The sequence below is a fragment of the Scleropages formosus genome, chromosome 13 (genome assembly GCF_900964775.1).
Source record: "Scleropages formosus chromosome 13, fSclFor1.1, whole genome shotgun sequence".
NCBI classification, from domain to species: domain Eukaryota; kingdom Metazoa; phylum Chordata; class Actinopteri; order Osteoglossiformes; family Osteoglossidae; genus Scleropages; species Scleropages formosus.
Window position 1 is genome coordinate 9,524,041 of NC_041818.1, and position 13,976 is coordinate 9,538,016.

At 43.5% G+C, this 13,976-nt stretch overlaps 3 protein-coding genes across 6 annotated transcripts; all 3 read right to left on the reverse strand.

The window, feature by feature from the left end:
* On the reverse strand, window positions 1–2,933 carry LOC108925359 (uncharacterized). Of its 2 annotated transcripts, XM_018737212.2 has the most exons (3): window positions 2,779–2,933; window positions 1,530–2,166; window positions 1–660 (listed from the first exon to the last, which is right to left on the reverse strand). In XM_018737212.2, the coding sequence occupies exons 2-3, from the start codon at window positions 2,112–2,114 to the stop codon at window positions 514–516; spliced, it is 732 nt and encodes a 243-aa protein (XP_018592728.1). In that variant the 5' UTR covers window positions 2,115–2,166; window positions 2,779–2,933; the 3' UTR covers window positions 1–513. The 2 variants fall into 2 exon arrangements, with proteins under 2 accessions (XP_018592728.1, XP_018592727.1); XM_018737211.2 differs by lacking the exon at window positions 2,779–2,933 and having other exon boundaries at window positions 1,530–2,767.
* Window positions 2,934–4,465: 1,532 nt separating this feature from the next.
* On the reverse strand, window positions 4,466–8,963 carry b3gat3 (beta-1,3-glucuronyltransferase 3 (glucuronosyltransferase I)). Of its 2 annotated transcripts, XM_018737034.2 has the most exons (6): window positions 8,777–8,963; window positions 8,041–8,146; window positions 7,656–7,821; window positions 7,090–7,420; window positions 6,193–6,483; window positions 4,466–5,526 (listed from the first exon to the last, which is right to left on the reverse strand). In XM_018737034.2, the coding sequence occupies exons 2-6, from the start codon at window positions 8,126–8,128 to the stop codon at window positions 5,428–5,430; spliced, it is 975 nt and encodes a 324-aa protein (XP_018592550.2). In that variant the 5' UTR covers window positions 8,129–8,146; window positions 8,777–8,963; the 3' UTR covers window positions 4,466–5,427. The 2 variants fall into 2 exon arrangements, with proteins under 2 accessions (XP_018592550.2, XP_018592552.2); XM_018737036.2 differs by lacking the exon at window positions 8,777–8,963 and having other exon boundaries at window positions 7,656–7,816; window positions 8,041–8,139.
* A 633-nt stretch (window positions 8,964–9,596) lies between these two features.
* Window positions 9,597–13,686, reverse strand: naa40 (N-alpha-acetyltransferase 40, NatD catalytic subunit). 2 transcript variants are annotated; one of them, XM_018737268.1, is made up of 8 exons: window positions 13,517–13,686; window positions 12,248–12,343; window positions 12,099–12,151; window positions 11,851–11,946; window positions 11,480–11,638; window positions 10,940–11,023; window positions 10,480–10,557; window positions 9,597–10,134 (listed from the first exon to the last, which is right to left on the reverse strand). In XM_018737268.1, exons 1-8 carry the CDS (start codon window positions 13,520–13,522, stop codon window positions 9,993–9,995), a joined length of 714 nt encoding a protein of 237 aa, XP_018592784.1. In that variant the 5' UTR covers window positions 13,523–13,686; the 3' UTR covers window positions 9,597–9,992. The 2 variants fall into 2 exon arrangements, with proteins under 2 accessions (XP_018592784.1, XP_018592785.1); XM_018737269.1 differs by lacking the exon at window positions 13,517–13,686 and adding an exon at window positions 13,020–13,091.
* Between the last annotated feature and the right edge of the window lie 290 nt (window positions 13,687–13,976).

Consider the following 13,976-nt stretch of genomic DNA (forward strand, 5'->3'; position numbering starts at 1 on the left):
TAAAACAAATTTATTTACAGTTTTACAGCATATGTCCCATCTTGGTTTTCAGGCAATGTTCCATTCCAGGGCGGTGTGACAGGGATTCTCATAAGAGGTTCAAATTCAAGGACTCAGATGTATAACATGAAACCTTCTTAGTCATAGAAGTACATCCTGGATTTATGCTGAGACACCTGTAAGAATCAGTAAAACCTGACACTCAGTAGTAACGTCATGATGCACAAGGTTATTTGTGATGTGTGTATTAAAAAGTATGGAAACTGAGCATGAACAGGGGTCGATCTGTCACTGCGCATGTCTGAATAGTGTTCAGAATTAGCATAATCACAGAACAGTCTTTAAATTTTGTAGCTATAAATTACACGAAACACGATTTAATTCTGAAAAAATTGTTACATTCATGTGCAAAACTCATCTGTAAATAAAATAAATATGTCACTATGAATGTATCATCTATTAATATCAGAATATGCAGATGTGAGGTGTCCAGGGTCCTCTGTGTGCTTGATCCTATCGGTACTCGGCAATTGCCGAGTTTTGATGAAATCCTGCTGGCGACGATGAGTGTGAGGATGAAGATGAGATGGGTGCGAGGGTCACGCTATTCAGATTGGCAATAAAAGTCTCCCAACCTCTGCGGAACGCTCGGTCAATGGCCTAGAGGAAACAGAAAAACAGTCGGTCATACACAGTGTCCCTAATCATGGCACTTATGCCCTGCAAGGGTCTGCAGAAAAAACCGGAGCTTGTAAAGCCCTGAAATGAAAATTACTGACGAGAAGCAAATAGCTGAAGAATGTGTGTCCCATCAATTCGTAACATGCTACCATACCTGCCAATGTACAGAAACATAAATAGTGGAGGAACGGAAAGATATTGCTCTAAAAATTAGAAACAAAGATTTAAAAAAAAAAAAAAAAAAAAAAAAAACAGGTACCGCTCATCAAAAATAATTTTACAGTATTCTCAGATTTATGGAGAGGTAGATTATACTGGAGCAATCTGGGTGAAATGACTCACCCCTCCTTAGATTTAAAATATTACATTTTAGATCTCAAGTCCTTGGCTGTAACCGCACTACCTACTGCATGAGTTAAAGATGAAGACGATAGATGTTGGCGCGCAAAATCTAAATGGAATATTGGGACAGTGCAAGAGCAGGACTGTCCAGTCACGGCACGGTGACTTTCCTGCAGAGTGTGTGTATTCACGCCACCCTAAGAAGAAGCGATCGCCGTGCACCACTTCCTCAGCAGCAGTCCAGCAGAGCAGCACACCTCAAACGGGATCCAAAGTCTAAAGAGCAGGAGCTCTGCTGACACATCTCACCCCTACCAGCCTGGCACTGTGGTTGGAACTTGTTCTCCGGACCTTGGCTGAAACTCCAAGCAGGAGTCCACCGATGTATTACACTGCTAAGTAAAGTACTCAGATTCATCTGCACCTGCAAAAGCACCGTTTCGGAAACGCGGCAACACAAGTTGCGATGATTGAACTGCTCGGCAAAGACGAAACACGCTCCTCACCCGTCTGTAGCTGCGTAGGGTGCTTCTCTTTCCCAGTTTCACTTCCTCTCCATGCTGGACATCCAGTTCTTTTCCTCTTTTCTTCTTCCAGATGGGAGCCTGATCGTCTCCATCTTCCCCGATGGAAAAGTGTATCTGCGCAGGACTGGAATGACTCTCTTCCTCCGCAGGGATGGACAGCGGGGACAACGCTTCTCTAGCAGAGGCTGGAATCTGGTTCTCCTTGCTGGCAGGAAGAACCTCTGACTGGCCGTCCACCCGCTTCCCGGAGCTGCTCCTCCTCCTCCTCCAGCGGCCGCCGTCGCGGCTCGGCTTCTTCCTCAGCAGCGAGGCCTTCCCGTCATCCTCCATCACGCCACCATCGAAATCGAAGACGCTGGGCTCGCCGGACAAGCGGCGCCGTCCCCCTTGCAGATTTTGCAGATTTCTCTTTCCCGTCCTCTCCCGCTCATGATTCTGTTCCATCAGCACATCCCCTCCGGCTGTCTCAGCCTTCGTGTCATCCAGGCGCCCGTAGAAGCCACTGGCCCGGTCCAGGAACTTGGGGGATTTGGCGGACTTCCTGGAGCTCTTTCCAATGGTCATTGTTTTCTCTGCGACTTCGCGGACTAACAGGAAAGTGTTTTCCGAACACTAACTGCAAGAGTCATAAAATTAAAGATTGCCAGAGTGACATCAGTAACATTAACATTGAAGTTTCCTTGCTGACTTTTTTCTGCGGATTGTGAATTTTTGTGGCGTTCGCCTGAAATTAGTTATAAATTATAGGCTGCCCTTCCGTCACACACCCATTTAAATGCGCCCCTATGCTTAACCCTCTTCTTCGAACGTACGTTTTTTAACGTTTCGCCACCCGCGACGAAAAAAGACTGTTCGTCACTGATCTTCTTCGCCGCTTCGAATCATTTTTCATTACGAAACAACTCTGCCCATCTTCTCCGAAAGCTGGCTGTCACCGCCTGGCCTGCTGAGCAGCCAGTGGCGAATTCAGAATTATAGCTGCACATTTTGAATTAAACCTACAAATTGTCTTTCGAGCAAAGGCAGAGCGCAGGCTAGAACTTGGCGTAAATTAAATGCAAAGCTGCAAAATCATTCCAGCGAGTGGAAACGTTAGAATTGTTAAAACGAACTTGACAGACTAAGACTGACCTTAAAATAAAAGGGCAATCCAGAATCATCTACTCTAACGTGTATTATCCAAAAGAAGTGAGCCAAGGAATCTCAGTTAAAGAATCACGCCATTTACCTGGTGCGTGAGAGCTGCGTGTCTGTGCCGCTCTGTCTCCCGCCGTGATATACCCTGCCCGGACCCGTCGTCACCAAGGCAAACACACACCCATACAGACCTGCCGCCGCGGAAACGTCTACATGTGAGTCAAAAGCCTCCAGATGTCCTACTGAAGGAACGTCACGGGCGGCAGGAGGAGGATGAGCAGCAACAGTTTTAACAGCCCCCAGACACCAAGACATGACCTCAGCAGCCTATAGGCAGGCGAAGAAAAAAAAAAAAAAAAGGGAAACGGCATATGGCCTGACTTACGCTGACATCCAGTAGTTAACAAATGGCAATTGTTTCGCAGATATTTGCTGGCGAACCTGACCTGTGCCTGTATACGGATCGGGCGTCTGTCTCACAAAGACGGAGTCACGGAGGGCTGCGGTTCTAGGCAATACACTTTAAAGGCCGACTGTATTATAGTTGCAACAGCTCCAGAAAACTGCACATCTTAGTGAGAAAAAATAAGGGGGAAAAGCACGGAGAGTTTGGCCCGGTGGCAATTTTGTTGGATTACGCAATAAGCACTAACCCAATACCGTTGGCAGGCCCGCACCAAACGCGCAAAGGTACGAGGCGGCGGGTTCGCTGCGCGTGTTAGAGCTTGCAGCCCTCCTCCAGCTGCGAGGGAGAACGATCACGCTCCGCCGCTCTACCGTCACCCTGACTCACAGCACATGCGGGAGTGTGTCGTCCTTTCTGCCGCATCCCACGTGCTATTAGTCACCCGACAACACTGGTCACGGGGTCAGATGTACAGGATCGCGTACTTGAGCCTAAATAAGGACATGCAGAGAGCTTCCAAGCGGCTGAGTTGAAGGTACTCTTACTGCTACGACTCACCTGTACGGTGCGGACCACGCTGGGATTTCAGGCGGACTGGTAAGGGGGACCTGAGATCAACGAACGGATGTTTCCCACTCATGGCAGGTAGACCTGTTGCAGTCTGCCACAACACAATAAAGGGTGGTTGTTTCCCCGAAGTGTAAAAATAGCCATTAGCAGAGCTGAGTTAAAAGGGCTATGAATTTACTACCATTGACAAGCAGGATTCCGTTACCAGACTGATCAGGAGCACCTTTGCCCAGTACTTCATTTACAACGGGCAATTACAGCATCACCTCATGCGAAAGCCCTTTCAGCTGACAAGCTGGTATGTGTTTTAATAGACAAGGTGTGTTGCACTGGAAGGCAAAGTCCTTGTTCCCTGTCACAGGGTGAGGGTCAAGAAGTAAAGGACCTACACAGCACTTAGATTACTCTAGAACAAGCAGTGCACTGATGGTTTACAGCGATAACATTACTCGCATGAAAAGCACCAGCACTGACTTTAGCCCACAACTCTTTGTCACAACTTTAACTTAACTAATCTTGAAAACATTTCCTGGTCCCTGGTATTTTCAAGTCAAGGCAAACTAGTGACACTTAGTGGCAGAACAAACTATTTTAAGCCATTTAATATTCTGTTTACTACACTATTGTTGCTGTTATTATTCATGCATTGCAACACAAGTAGAAATACATATTACATAAAACTATATATTCTTGAGATTTGAGGCAGACCCCCCCCATTTCAGCTATGTGTTTTCCTCAAGGATTCCTACTAGAGCTTAAAGGTATATAAATATATGTATATACACAAACACAACAACGCCACTTGTCAGGTTTTATTTTTTGTTCATTTATACATCTAGGGACATTAAGCATTCATAAGTTACCGGACCCTGCGCATGAACAAAGCTCCAAAATACAGAATAGTTAAAAGACATTAAACATGCATAACATACCTTCAGACCAAGATACCAGAAAGATGTACAATTAACCAACATGGAGCTGAAATAAATATTTCTGTTTCTTATTTTGCATTATGTACAAACCTGGCTTGCATTTAAATTATGGCACTGGTGCAAAAGGAGAAGGAAGAATTTTATTAAATAGCTGAGTGACAAGTTGTCAAAATAAGCTAAGCTAAATCTAGCTTGGACACATGCAGTCCAGTAGTGTCTCCCTTTGAATTAGGTTACTTTCACCTGCTTCCTTTAAACCTGGATCCATTTAAAGCTTTCTTATACTCTCTGATTTACACCTCTCTCTTTAAAAAGTGCACAACTCCAGTCCTCAGGACACCTAAATGTTGTAGAGTCAACTTGATCAGGATTTGTTTTGCATGTGAAACATCAGGAGAGGAGATGAACTGTTGACATAACAATGAAGGACGGTGGTTGGGCAAATCCCGCTGGAGAATGCATTCCTTGTGTTTGTTGCTCCTCCTTAGTCTGTATTACGTATGTACACGATTCTCAATGATCTCTCACTTATCCTCCCTCTCCCTCTGTATAGCTCTCCTTTCCGTGCTACTAGTGGCCGCTACCTTTGCCAGAAGCACGATGAATCCAAATGAGGGGAAGATGGTGCTATAAGCACCCTCTCCAGTGGCAGCACGATGCTTTTCCTGGATCCAGGCAATAGAGAAGTCCGAGAGAGCTTCTCGTTCCGTATCTGGGCTTGTGCCTTAACCAGCCCAATCCCCGGTTGAGTTTGGGAAGTTCTTCATGCCTTGCACATGGTTTGTACCGCCACTGGGCACAAACAATACTGATCCACCTCTGGAGACACGCGTCACACCTCAACCGCAGGATCGGAGCCCAGTCCCTGCTTCTGCATTGCCTCCTCCCGCTTCATCTTGGGCTTCTCTGTCCGTGTGTGCCACACCAGGACCTGTAATAGAGTTGCATGTTGCACAGCTACAGATAAACCACAGAGCCCCACGCTCAAGGTTTCAAAATCCCTACAATATGCAGCAGTGAACTAAGAAAATAGCTGTGCCAAACAGCACAACAGGAACATTGCTCAAGACTTGCTCCATCCCAATTGCAACATCAGCACAACACCAGTTTAAGTTCTGACAGTCATAAGACAACAACATGCAATACCACCACCACTGACTGCATCACAAGCCACATTCTTGGATGCACAAATTAGAATCAGCTCAAAATGAGCAAAGAATAAATGGTAGCTTTTTTTCAACAAATTTCAAACCACAACTGTGCAACACAAGCACCCTGCACATTAATTCACTTGAAAAGAATGGGAAATGTCCAAATCTATGTTAGAGTCCATTATGTTAAAAGTTACATTTTTCAAACAACACAAAATTCTGACATATGGTGGACTTTAAGGCATTCCAGGTTATTGTCTCAGTTTATGAAGTAGCAAAAAGCAGATAATGACTAATTCCCATTTAGCTCCCTCCTGGTACCAGGGGAGTAACATATGAGATACAAACACAAAAGATGTTTCGTACCTTAAATTTTGCACTACCTTCCCCCCATAATTCATTGAACTCAAGCACCTCAAAACTCCATAGCATAGAGAGAGACAAACCTTAGTACACAAGTCAGCTTTAGGCTCTAGTTCCTCCATAGTGACCAGGCTTTGCAGAAAGCTGCTTTCCAGGAAACCCATGGGTGCATCGCCATCAAAACGAGCCTCTGGGTTGGCCAGCACAAGCCGTAGCGAGACCGCAAAGCCAGCCATGTCCAAAGGGAAGGGTCGGCTGGGACGCCATCCTGTGTGGAAGCGGACCACGTGTCCCTGCTCCACTATGGGCCGCTCGTAGCGCATCCCACCTACCAACCCCACAGGCCAGACTGACACCCGCTGGGTCCACCGCATCTGGGGACAGAACCTCACTTACAGAATTGAAAAAGGTGGTGGGGGAGACAAAAAAAAAAAAAAAAAAAGAAAAGAAAAGAAAAAAAAAAACAAAAATCCAAGGGGTGGTTTATGATCCTCCACTCCTCAGGGTCTAACCCTCTAAGTTTTGAAAAGATTTTGGATCTCTTCTGGATAAGTGGTTAATTCAATTCAATTTATTTTTATGGAGTGCTCTTCTCACACATTGACGCAGAGCACTGAAGACAAGATAAGACAAACAAGTTAGTTGACTATATACTAGTTGGGAGTAATACATTATCCATGCAGTTACTAAAGCTATAAGTATGCCTACTGGCCATGGAGGAAAGGAACAAAAAACTCCCAGCTGAAAGTCAAGAGAGAAGAAAACCTCTGGGGGTCCAAGTGGCAGTGACTACTGAAATGTCTCCTGGGCATAATTCTATATCATGGTTGACTTAATACTTTGAGGGGTTTGCATGGAAAGTGCCTTAAATGAAGAAGTAGCATTCGTGACGTGAAACTAAAAGCAGTACTGAAAATAAGTAGCGATGGAGAACAGTGTGAATGAGAATGACGAAGAGGTAAACAAAAAAAGGTTGTTACCTCTTCAAATAGCTGCAGACTGTATGTGTTGTCATCGTCCGCAAAGTAAATCACGCCGCCTTCTTGGCTTCGGATGTTTTCCCTCAGCCAGCGAAGCCCCTCATTCCTCTGCTCCGCGCCACGGGGCTTCAACCAGCTGGGGTCTCCCTCCTGCAGCTTGCGCTCATGGGGGGTGGCCACATGCAGATGAGTGAAGGCCAAGCCAGAGTGTGACAAGAATTCTGAAACCAGGCCCGTCCTATGGGGAGAGTCCTCCACCACGATCCAGTGGAGCTGGGGTACCAGCAGGAACGTATGAGATAAGCGGGTGAGCTCAGCCTTCTGGACCAACCTGAGTGAAAAGACGTGTGAAAACTTTGTACAGCGTGCGCACTCAACAGCACACAGCGAGCTATTTTACCCTTGAAAAGAACATTTAACCCAATTGCCAAAATGTCAGCTCTTCACAGGAGTTGGAGGTGAGAAAAATCTAACAACAGTATCCGTTATTCAAGTTTACCATGCTGCCCTACTTTAGACCGGCAACCAGGAGACCTTGGAATAATACCGTCTTCCCCTGTGCGTACCTGGCATAGGTGGGCGTGATGACGTAGATGGTCGGCAGAGGAGGTTTGAGGGGCTTGGTGGGCTCGGCTTTCTTTGTTTGCTCCAACAAGCTATGGAGCTTCTCCCGAAGGCGAGAGATGGTACGATCTTTGGCCAAGTCGTGTTCAGTGCAATCGCAGCGCTGACCTTACAGGTAAATAAACAACCATGTTTGTGTCCTTACCGCAGCATACACTGCGGTTGCATCTGCATCAAAAGCTGAACAACAAAACATGCCAATAAAACAGGTATAGCCCTAAAGGAAAGCATGACATAACACATAAAGATACTTGCATGGCTTACTGCGCACAAATCATCGTAAACTAGATAACATTTATATGCTGACACACAAAGCTATTTTCTTACCCAGCTGCATGAGCGCATAAATCAGCCCTAATAGCGACACTGTGAAGTAGAGGATAAACACGGTCTTCAGCTTGAGCTTCAGCCTCATAGTGGATCACCAGCGCAACTGACAAGTAACACAACGTGTGACAATACAACCACTGCATTGAATAGGCACTGATGACTGAGAATCCTGCACTTTACAAATAAATATCACTCAATGCAAACACACACAGGGAGTAAGCGATACAAACTAGGCAAACAGAGACATCCCTGAAGCACTGAGGAGGAATGGGGGTGGGAACACAATCACCGCAATCAAGAGATGAAGGAATCTGGGGGCAGGGCAAAACAATACTCATCTAATACAAACAAGCAGGATACCTGTACCCATCTCATCTGTCACAATCAATGTAGGCATTTTCATTTTGCAGAAGAACAGTAAGAGCAGAAGAGACTTGAGTGCATCACACTATTCTTTCTGGTATACTAGTACTAGCCCAGTACTATTGCGACTACACACGTCTAATGATTAGCCTAGGGAAAAATGCACAATATGTACGGTTCTTCAAATATATATATACACACACACACACACACACACAACGAATAGTCTTCGTATTGAAGCGGACAATTATCACAGTTAATTGCCTCAAAAAATTAACCAGGAACGAGACGAGGAAGTCTGGTCCACACGTAACGGTTGACTAATAATATAGTCTAACATTTCTACTTTCCGTTATCAACATCAGCTTACCGCAATTTATTAGTTGGGGAAGCAAGGACTATGTAGGTTTCAGTTCGCCAGTTTTGTCTTCTGCCATGACCACGAAACGCACTATTTCGAACTGCTGGAAAACCGTGAAAAATTGCTAAAGCCATTCATAGCTTAAGGTTGCTTCTGAAGACCAACAACTTCCGCTTTCTACGTGCGCCCGGAAATTCATCCCCTACAACTACGAACGGGGCATATTTGGTTCCGGAGTTCGCCCTAAAATGTGTTTTACTGCCCGCTTTCTGTCGTCATGCCTACACTACTGTAATATTTTTTTCTGCCCACCGACCCCTTTTTCTGACCCCTCCCTACACTCCTCATCTCTCCAGTTAGAGAGATGCAGTGAAGGCCCTACAATCCATTGGTCTCTGTCCTGGGCTGTCTGCTTTGCCCAGGCCATCTTGCTCTTTTCTAGTGCTGGCTGTAGGGTCCATCTCCCTGTGATGATGGGCCTTCCTCTTCTCTGTTTAGCCTGTGGGTTCTAATCCAAGGCTTGCCCTGAAAGGCTGGTCACATCTGCACAAGGTGTGCCCAACACATTTCCTTCTCTCAATTGCATTAACAGGCTATTGCTTTGTCCTCTGCCAGAGCTCCTGGTTATAGGTCCCTGCACCCTTGCTTAGGTAGATTTGTGAACTTGAAGTTTCTCCAATATAGACTTATAGCACTGTCATCAGATTGAGTCAAACAGATGAGATGCTTAACAAGGTAGCCATGCAGATTTTATTTGTAACAATGCATAGTAAAACTACTTTTGTTTAAAAAAAAAAAAAAAAAAAAAAAATCCATTTCATTAGCTTTTTATAGTAAAGCACTTAAAAGCATGTCAGATCCTTGGTAAAATTACAGGAAAAGCATGACTGAGGTATACAAACAAGGCCAAACATCAATACAACAGAAAATCATAAAACAAGCCATAAAGTCCCATGCAATCACATGCTCATATTCCCCTCTCCACAAAACAAGAAAGCACCCTTGCCATAGCTGGCATATTAAGACCTCATTTAAAACCCTACTGGCTTTGCATTTTGTTCTTCTTAGTAACAAAACCAAATGTTTAGAAAAAGTGTCATTGTTCTGGAATCCTATATAAACTATTAGCTGTAGGAAGATTTTTTTGAAAGAATACCATTTTAGATTGTTTTCAGTGATAGTTTAACTGTTGTCAGAGTCCCGCCTCTCCAGACAACCAGCTCTTTCAGTCACAGCAATAACAGGGATCCCCATAACATGCAAGACCTACAGCCTCTCCAAATTTTGTCTGTCGGCTCAAGATTTCGTGGATGGAACTATTCCCATAGGTGCTGAACGTACTAGGTGAGTAGACGTCAATGTCAAACCTAAAATTATTAAAAAAAATAAAATTCATATTGAAGTAGTTCATTTCATGATCAAAGCAAGTTACTTGACCAGTGAATGTACAGGCAAGTGTTGCATTTCAGAGTACATTGAGAGTCAAAGTGGAATACAAGAAACAAGTCTGAATTACTCATATTACTTGCATTGCCATAAGTAAAATAAAATCTAAAATACCAGTCTACTGCAGGCTATCCCACCAGTGCAGTACCCCAATTAGCTTTGTGCCCTGTGCTTCTGCAACCATTACAATATCTTAACTGAAAGATGAGGGAACATTTACACTCAACAGTACAGAAAAATGCCAGGTATTACTGACTTGTACTTACTGTAAGGCTTCTCTGAAAAATCTGTAAGCCCCAGTATTTTGTCTGAATACTGGCACTATCACCTTCCTCATCTCTGTTCTACAGAAAAATGACATTGGCATACAAGTTCAGTTTTACCAACCATATCATTTAAATAAGTACAATGGTCTATAGCCATTTTCTTTCTTCTGACACTAAAGCTGTCAATTTATATTATGTACATTTACACAAAACTTTCATATTGAATATTTTGCAGATTTACAGTCAGTTGGCAAATCTGCCTACAGATACTCATCCATCTATTTGCAATAGCCTAGAATTTTTTTTTTTTTTTAAAAAAAAGTTGCTTTCTCAGTATAAACATTCAAAATTCAAGGCAAAGATAAAGTCATCATCCAGGACTCAAACTAATGAGCCTCAAACTCAGGTCCCATGGCCAGTCACAGCTGGCTTTTGCACACCACTGCATTCAGTACTGTACCTGTTTGCAATGAGCTGCAAAATCTGCATGAGGAACTTGCCAAGACCTTTTCTTTGCACTTGTCTTTCCAGCTGTAGTTCATAACTGCAAACAGACCATTTGTCAACAATATTCTCCTCCCTTAGTTTATAGTATCCTTACAACTTTTATCCAAGAATAAAAATACTGAATGTAACAAAATGTAAGTGCCTTACATTTGCTTGCATGCACATGTGAATTGGTGATGAGAATAGGACATGGGCTTTGAGAAGCATTTACATTCATCTAGAGATTAATTTCTCCAAAGCCAACATACATTTCAGAACAAAAAATGCATTACATAGCAATAAAACCTGCCTCTCTGACAGAGAGAACATGAACTGCTTTAGTTAAACATTTGAGAGAAGTTCACACACCCCAACTTTAAAAAGTGGGCTGACTTTTATCCCTTGTAATTATCTACAACTAGTTAATAGCCTAAAAGTGAATTGCTGCAATATGGCAGACTTAAGCTATGAAAGTGCCACTGGGTTTTTAAACTGTATCCAAGAAGAAACTAACCAGTAGATCACTTCATTGCCATAATCCACACTGAAGCGAAAAAGGCAGAAAGCCACAGGTGTAGAATTTGCATCATAAGCCAAGAGGTAAAATGCCCTCTCATCCTTAAACTGCTCCATCTTCTCCTTATCATTCCAGACCCAGTCAACTTGTGTATAGCTAGGGATGAAGAACAGACTACATTGGACAAATGCAGACAAAAACTAGTTCAATTTCACATTTTATGATATCCTTTCCAACATGGCCACCCACAACTTTTAAAGTCTAGAAGCAATTTATAGACTTGATAAGGAACAATCTTGTATGTACTGTGGAAGAAATGTGATTTTAGGACTGCAGTGTCCTGTTTCCATTCATAGCCACATTCTTACAAATACATCATGTTGTCTCTGGTCAGTTCATAGGCCCAATCCACCGTACTGGAATTCAGGGAAAGGACACGTTTACATTCTATCTGCAGGTTCAGTCTGGGGAGGGCAGAATGGAAGAGAGGGGAGAAAAGAAATCTTAAGTGGTTCAAAGAAGCTCTTACCCAAGCAGTCATTCCCTTCAAAGCATGGCTGCCAACAGCATACACAACTTGAATATAGTAGAAAGCAGCTACCCCAAGATTACATACCCATTTCTGTCATACTTTTTAAAAAGAGGGAAAAATGCCAAGGGATCTTCAATCTGAAAGAATAGCAAAGTCACATATGGTCAGTTTTTTTTTTTTTTTTAATTAAAGTTTGTCAGCAACACTCATGGCAACTGTTGACCTCTTCTTACCTTGGAAGCTGCTTCCACTTTGGCAAACACAGCATCCCTGGCTGCTTGCTTCATAAGCCTTTTTTGCTTCTTTGTTCTTGCCTTGTCCGACTTCCTCTAAAGTAGGAAATGAGAGGTCATGCACAGTTCTAAACCAATGCTAGAAGCATTACAATACTGAAGTTTGTAAGCATTTTCCTTAAACAGTTTTATAAAGAATAAACATTTTGTGTGTGCAAAACAGGGTACATCCTGGCTGGGACACCAGCACAAGGTATCCACATAGATTTGAATATTACCAGAGCAATTCTGAAACACAGCTTTAGCAATAGACTGCAGGCAGCAAGGCCTCAGCAGATGACAAGGTGTTATAATAATGAATTGACATTTGTCTTGTACGTCCCTTCAGATCACTTTCAGCTTGTGTTGTGTTTACATGTTGTCAGTGCATTTATGGGAGTTCCCTCCCACAGAACACAGACATGGTTTACATCAAATGGTGACACTCACTTGCCCTTGGTGTGCATCTGTATGTAGTGAGTGTGCAGTTGACCTGCATCTCATCCCCTAAATAGCCTGCCTCACAATCTGCTTACAGGAGAAGCTTTGGACCAGTGGAACCCTACCTTTGTCAATGGCTTTTTTTTTTTTTTTTAAAACAGGTTAAAAAATTAACTATAGCCTGCACCCTCTATTGTTATGAGAAGTGTAAAATTCAAATGCAGCATATGCATTGTTGTGCAGTTAGTGTACAGAAGACACATGTGTGTTCTGAGGCAAATAAAGGCCATACCGTCACACAGAGAAAAATGACATTTTGGAAGAAATTAGCTGCTGGCAACGAAACTTGCAGTACTGTACGTGTTTAAGTTGTAATGTCGACTTTTTTGCACATTATCAGTAATTGGAGCGTCATATATTTCTTCAAGTTAGCGTTTAAGGACGTTTTCTCGTCAGGAACGCTCCTCAGCGACACGCTTGGCTTAAACAGCACAGCGAGTAGCACCAGAACCGCACCGCCTTCAAGCGTAGCTCCCAGTGAGCGCGCGCGCGAGAGAGAGCGAGAGAGAGAGATGCACGCGGCAGACAATGAGCCAGCCCTCTATCTCACGCAGTACAGGAACCGTTTAAAAAAAAAAACCCCACACGCCTCATGTTACTACAGCTCACAATACAATAGGCACCGGTTTCTTCCTTGTTGTAATACGCGCTGACCCGTATAATGACGTTCTGGTTTAAAACCATTTACTTTCTCATATCCATACAAACAAAGCAACACAATAAACTCACCCCCATATTGTCGTATTTTGACCAAACCAGGCTAGTCAAGTAGGGTTCAGTTCGTCACCTACTCAAAAGTGAAAACTACTACGCCCCCCCCTTCCTTACAAACCACACTGGTGAATCAACTAACAATGAATGTCGAACTGATGAAAAAGTCAGAAGAAGAGCCCCCTAGTCGTCATTTATATTCCATTAGAGTGGTATCAATGATTGGATCTGTAATGAATGCTCTTCCCTGTCTCTCCTCCCACCTCTTCGCGGCTTGGACTCCGAGTTTCTACCCTGAGGAAAACTCCCCCCCGCATTGTTGTACGTACTTGTTTAACCGTGTACGTTAATAACCTCATTTTATACATGTACTGAATCTTCATACTCTTACGAACGCTAATAACTTTAAGCACTGTTATTTAGTTTTTAAACAATAGCTACAAAAGCAAGCAGAGGATGAGAAGGCTGCAATTACAGG

Coding starts and splice junctions, on each gene's coding strand:
- LOC108925359 (XM_018737212.2), bottom strand. CDS start 2,114: ATGACCATTGGAAAGAGCTCCAGGAAGTCCGCCAAATCCCCCAAGTTC. Junction 661..1,529: donor CCCTACGCAGCTACAGACGG/GTGAGGAGCGTG, acceptor TGTTTCCTCTAG/GCCATTGACCGAGCGTTCCG.
- naa40 (XM_018737268.1), bottom strand. Junction 11,639..11,850: donor AGAGACAACATGATGTATTT/GTAAGAATGTGG, acceptor CTTCATCCCTAG/CTATACACAAGTTGACTGGG. Junction 10,135..10,479: donor TTTTTCAGAGAAGCCTTACA/GTAAGTACAAGT, acceptor TAATAATTTTAG/GTTTGACATTGACGTCTACT.
- b3gat3 (XM_018737034.2), bottom strand. CDS start 8,128: ATGAGGCTGAAGCTCAAGCTGAAGACCGTGTTTATCCTCTACTTCACA. Junction 7,421..7,655: donor ATCACGCCCACCTATGCCAG/GTACGCACAGGG, acceptor CTTTTCACTCAG/GTTGGTCCAGAAGGCTGAGC. Junction 6,484..7,089: donor GTCTGCAGCTATTTGAAGAG/GTAACAACCTTT, acceptor TTCTGTCCCCAG/ATGCGGTGGACCCAGCGGGT.